At 40.4% G+C, this 6,204-nt stretch overlaps 1 protein-coding gene across 1 annotated transcript in view; it reads right to left on the reverse strand.

Annotated features, from left to right (window-relative positions):
* The window catches only part of LOC104509148 (sodium/hydrogen exchanger 2-like), a gene marked incomplete at its 5' end in the record, with an annotated part of 13,192 nt that overhangs the window by 1,732 nt on the left and 5,256 nt on the right, over positions 1-6,204 (reverse strand). Inside the window, 4 exons of the mRNA XM_010150990.1 lie at positions 1,646-1,736; positions 3,608-3,739; positions 4,637-4,733; positions 5,311-5,472. Of these exons, the coding sequence (XP_010149292.1) occupies positions 1,646-1,736; positions 3,608-3,739; positions 4,637-4,733; positions 5,311-5,472 (482 nt within the window). The remainder of the gene's footprint in view (positions 1-1,645; positions 1,737-3,607; positions 3,740-4,636; positions 4,734-5,310; positions 5,473-6,204) is intronic.

A 6,204-nucleotide genomic window follows, 5' to 3' on the forward strand; every position in this document is an offset into this window, starting at 1 on the left:
GAGCTTTCTCTTCCCCAGCCTGAACAACCCCAACTCTCTCAGCCTGTCCCCATAGCAGAGGTGCTCCAGCCCTCTGATCTTCATCTGGACTCGCTCCAACAAGTCCATGGCCCTCTGATGTTGAGGGCTCCACAGCTGGACACAGCACTCCAGGTGGGATCTCATGAGAGCAGAGCAGAGGGGCAGAATCCCCTCTCTCGATCTGCTGGCCACACTTCTCGGGATACAGCCCAGGATACGGTTGGCTTTCTGGGCTGCCAGCGCACACTGATGGGCCATGTTGAACTTCTTATCAACCATGACATCCACGTGTCTCCAATTTAGGGACAAGGATGTTGTGTGCCACTGTGTCAAAATCATTTATGACTGCCTCAGATTTGTTTTTAGACTTAAGTCAGATATGTTTTAAATACATCAAAGCAAAGAATTGTGTATTGTACAACTGTCATAAGAACAACTACCATTAGTAGCCTAGATGTTATTTCTTTTTACAAGGTGATGAAGAAGTCAACGAAATACATTGCCACATAATTGTCCATTCACCCAGATAATTATGTATCAAGGAAGGTCTTCATCAGACTGTGTTTCCAGGCTTTTTCCCCCCCCCTACGTATGTCAAATAATATTTTTTTTGACAATTAAATAATCTGGAGGCACATTTCCTCTTTAGTTCTAGGTGACAGTAGGTGACCTCTGCAGTCATAACTACAGAATAAAAGGCAGCCTACACTCAGGACAGCTAAGATGTATTTATTAACAGGCAAAACCAATGTCTATTGCTAAATTAATTTGGAAGAGCAGAAAACTACTTGGGGTGGGTACCAGGATATTTTACTGACTGCGCAGAACCTTAATCCTCCCAGCAAGAAATCTTGATGGTTGCTTGTCACGCAAGGAAATGGTCCTGAGCGCAGTATAAACATGCTAATGCAACCAGTAATAATCAAAAGTAATATATAGGATTGGGCAAAGTTTTCACAGTAAACGGTTTTCTTACTCCAGATTTTTTATTTTTCTCTTAGAATTCAAGAACTCCAATATAAAACATTTGTGAGTTTAGGCAGAAAAAAAATAATTGACATTTTGGTTGTAAACCACAGCATTTTGAGAACTATAAAGCAGGCCTCATGTCCTCATTCTCCTCTCTGGTTTGTTTCTCAGAGCAGTGTCCTCTAACCTGACCCCAGTGTGAAAAGAAAACAAACAGGCTCATAACCCAAGAGGGAAATCTGGACATTATGGAACAAAGACAAGGAGAACGAGCCATGGCAGTGTTCACGGCGCAGAATTGTTTCAGGCTGCTGCTTGCTCACACGAGGAGATGTGCTGGGAGGACACCACCACTACTGCATTTGAACTGAAAAAGCCCCACAAGACCCTGCTTGCAGGGGCATTTCTCTGCACTCAAATACCTGCTTCAGGACCCATTGCTTCTAATGCTCTAAGACCCCTGCTAGATTTCCAACACCTAGAAATACTCTATGAAGGCATTAACTCTAGAAGGAAAGCATGTGCACATAAAACATTTAATATTTATTTGAAAATTAATATGCTGTTTTCTCTACATCATCCCTGGAAAAGCTTTACTTCTGTGTAGGCAAAATGACTGAAGCACAGTAAGAGACAACAGAAAATTTCTCATTACCTCTGGAAGATGTTTTATTTCTCACTCGTAGTTTCTCTGGGAGTTTAGTGTTTTTAGGAAGTGAAAGGAATCTTTTCGTATTTGCAGCAGCCTGCGTGTAAAGAAATATAAGAAATGTTAAATTGCTGAAGACTGAAGTACCTGCATAATGTAGGTTAAGATACACGACTGAGGCTTGAGCGGGTTTATGTAGCTGAAGGGCTGGAGAGTAGTTTGGGATTAGCTAATATGTGACCTTTTACTACACACTCAAGTTAACGCCGATTGCTGGTTGAGGTCTGCGCTAAGGTAAAGACTATGTAATCTCAAGCAGCTTAACCAACGGAAAGCCCAGCGATATGCCCTCTGAGATCAAAGTTAATAAATGTATGCTCTCTCACCTCCACCTTACCCATACAGGTTTTCCTAAGGAAGGCAAACGCTGCAAGCATGGCATCACTTCATGCAGCTCCCGAGTGAAACATTTTATTAGTCAGCTGCAAAAATGAGTCTGGGACTGAAGCTCGGGCACAAGAACTAATCTGTATTCTGATCCTGCAAGTGCTTTATACATATAAATGACTTTATACAGTTGACTAGTCACACTGGACTTGATGGAGAAGTTAGGCACCAGCGTGATCATTTACCAGTTCAGTGCATAAAAACCTTGTTTTCTCAAGACTAAGCTCTAAAGGCCCTGGCGCAGAGCACACTTCATGCTTCCTGGAACATGAGAGGTACTTTCCAGGACAGGTTGCTTTTCTTTTTTAAATTCAAAAGTCTTTCAGGGACATCCTTTCTTACATTTGTTACAAAATTCTTTTACAACCCTTGCAGTCTACCAGCTATCCTCTTTTTGTAACATTCTTGCACGCTCAAAGGGAACCTGAAAGGAAATTTATTATCCATGAGAGATTTTTCCTCTTTGGATACTGTTGTGCTGTTCAGGACCACTATGCTTCCCTCTGCAGCGGATTTATCCAAGGATAATTACCTTTAAAATTACAGCCTGTGCATCTTAAAAAGCTGTCGGACACCCTGTTTATTCTCCCTACCCCAAAAATGTCTCAACCCTGCAGACTCTCTTCATTATTCTCCCTAGTAAATCCTTTATTTTTATGACAAAGACAAAATATGTAACTGTTGAGAGGGAAAGAATCATTCAGGGACAGACGTATTGTCACAATTAACACCACAGCAGCCCTGGTAATGATCACAAATGAGATACAGCACTTATCAGAGACATCGTGCCAGCCTCAGCTCCTAAAGGACAGCTGTATCAGTTTTCACCAACATGAAAATGCATATTTATAGGATGGTTAATTTCCCTGGTACCTAAAATGGGAAGATGATTTGGGGGATCAGCTTCCCTGCTGAGTCAGTGTGCTCCATTCAAATATGCTCTGAAGTTTACAGTGAAGGTGTTGCAGGATTGCCTCAGAGAGAAAAATATTATCATTTCTTGTAGGCAGAGGGGGTTTTCCTATTCCGTGTCAAAACCTGAAGTCCTGACTATGTTTTATGAATACTAAAGAGCCCAAAACATTTTTCAAATGAGGAGCTCACTCTGGCAGGCTCCATTAAAAGTTCTCTTTCCCATATTTTGTAGCATACTGTAAGTACTTTGTCCATGTCAAAGTCATTTTCAACCTCAATCATCCACACTTCATCAAAATACTGATAGAGAATACAGATCATCCCTTAGAAGTACACTGTGTACAGGGCCTGTTCAGCTCCTCTGAGTAAAATTATGACAGCAGATCCCACTCCCATATCACATGCTACAAGATGGAAACTTTGCTGAAGGGGTCAAGACGAATTAAGGGGCCCATGTGCGTGCAATGCAACATTTAAGTGTGACATTGTATGTGCTACTGTCTTCCAAATTCAGGATTTATTTTTTCTGTGTTTCAGGAGACCTTTTTCTGCATGGTATTTAGCTACAAAGAACTTCTTTCTATAAAACAACCAAAACGCAAGTACCGGTCTTTCTCTCGACAGGCTGTTCGTTTTCCTCAGGCTCTCCCGAAGGCTGTGCCGGCGACGGATCAGAATTTCTTTGGCCTGCTTTTCATTTGCATCTGCAGCCAGGCTGTGTCGGTTATATGACATTGTCTGAAATATAAAAGCAGTGGTCATGTTCTGAAAAGAATAATGTCAAATGTGTTGAACTATATGCACTGTGCAAAACAGGCTTTTTTGCTTTCATGTTTTAATAAGCATCACAAATCCTTGTGAACAAAATCATATTGCAGATGATTAAGAATAAGAACACTAATTATGCCAGTAGTCTTTTAGTCATCTGCTTCACAAGCACCTGTTTGGTCTGGGTTTTTTTTTTAACCTGCAATATTCATAATGAAAGAGAAATTGGAAAAAGCTGGCTTAATACAGTGTTTACCCCCACACTGTACTAGCTCAGTCAATATGTCAATAGAAGATGCACATTTGAAAGCGATGAGTCACCTAGGGGGAAGTAATTTTTACCTCCAGCAAGCTGAAGCTTGCTCCACTTTTGAATGTTTTCCAAGGGCTCAGGCATTCAAACTACTTAGCCACAGGAGGGTAAATGTGAAATGTCCTTTTGCTTTTATTTCACTATTTTTCCAGCTCATCACCTCTGCTCTTAATACAAACAACTTCACAGCTGGAGGCAAATGGGAAATCTAATCCCATATCACAAAGTGACCAAAATACGGATATAAGTGGACAGTGTTGGGTTGAATTTGCACCTATGATCCTTTTTAAATAATGTAAATATATTGCAGGCAATATGACAAAAACATTAAGCTTTATCAATAGTATAAGATCAAGTAAGCTATTTACATAAAGGAGTATGAATATGTTGCTGTGCGTATGACAGGACATGGATTCATAGCAACAGAAGTAAATAACAAAATTAATTATTATGCCATGGTACAGCAGATGTACTAGCCCAAAGATATGTTGGGAAGGTAATCAATATATTCAAAAAGTAGTGGGATATTTAAGTATCCAAGGCTTCATCCTTACTCGATGTCGTATTTGGTAGAGATTCTTTGTTAATATTTCCCGCATGTTTTCCATTTCAGTGGGAGAAAGTGGCTTTATTTTCCCTTCATGATATTCACTGTGGCAAGATTAAAAAAAGAGAGGAAAGAGAGAGAGAAGAAGAATGTTTTTACTTTTATGACTGGGAATTACATTTGAACTATTTCCGTTGTTGGAAACCACATTTCAAAACAACTGAGGAACAGGTGAAACACAACATGTAGGAATAAATTCTTGATCCCATTTGAGTCAGCGGTAAGGCTCAAAACTCAATATCCAAAATTTGATATAAATTATATTAAATCGGAAATTCGATTAAGGTACTTTTCCCAATGCACCTCAAGCTTCCTCCACAGCTATTCACAGCAGATGTTCAGTCACTGGTTCAAATCCAGCTCCGTTTTAAATGGCAAATCAATGTTCCCACGAGCAGCTGCCCTTGTAAAACCACATGCTCCGGATGAGCACAGCTCACCGAGCACTTCGTGTGTCAGCCACGAGCCAAATGCTTTTGTTTCATATCCGCTTACTGCTCAGGTGACATTTGGACACAAAGTGTCCTAAGTCAAAGTGATTATCCTACCTACAGACTGGGCTGTGAAATAAATCACGTGGCCCAGGCGAAACGCTCGGCCACACTGGCACTGCTTGCTTACCTGAGGGACACTGACGATGGGACCTTGCTTATCATTCCACTCTCTGCCATCTCGATGGCATGTTTGATTTCCAGCTTCTTGTATAAAGAAACAATGCTGGATTTGGGCTGGTTCTCCCGGATTAGAAGTCTTCGCAGGTATTTATTGTCAAACTTCTTAAACCTGTACATGAGGCAAACCAACCCAAGGGGTTAATTAGTACTGTGCATAGTTAAGGCAAGCCAACATACTGCAGCTAATGCAATTGTGAAGGAGTTTATTCCCTGGTAATGTGTCTGTTCATATTAACAATCTACTGCTGAGTAACAGAAAAAAGGGTCATCTTGCTTCAAATAGATAGTCTTAACCTGTGTTTTGGTTAACACATTAATGGACAGTCTCCCCAGCAGTAACTTTTAACTTTTAGGTATTCTGTGTTACCAGACAATATTATTTTTAATTCTCCGTTTTCATTGTGACAAAAAGAACATTAAATATTTACTGTAAAAACAAATATAAGGTCTAAATTTGCATCAACTGCTTTTTCTTTGAAATTTTAGCCTGCTCTTGTAAAACTCTGGAAATTATCTCTTCCACTAAAGCAACTGCAACCCTCTTGGATGCTTAGTGAAAAGATATTGATTAAAGCTGGGGTGATTTTGTTTGTCAGAAAATATTTTGCCCTCCAGCCATTCTGAAGTTATTCTTGAATTTGGGTCAAAAATGTTTCTGAAGGTCATGAAGAGGTGGGACCCTCCTCTGTTCCATAATCTGTTAATTAAAGATCTCACACAGACCGGACGAGAACCAGGCTGAGCAAAGAAAACTTTTACCCATGCCACACATCTTTCAGGAATGTGTCCTCACTGTCATGCCCTCAAGCCATTTGGAGAAGGCTCTTCTCAGAAATTCCTG

Source organism: Eurypyga helias, unplaced genomic scaffold (genome assembly GCF_000690775.1).
Source record: "Eurypyga helias isolate BGI_N326 unplaced genomic scaffold, ASM69077v1 scaffold11314, whole genome shotgun sequence".
In the NCBI taxonomy this organism is placed as follows: domain Eukaryota; kingdom Metazoa; phylum Chordata; class Aves; order Eurypygiformes; family Eurypygidae; genus Eurypyga; species Eurypyga helias.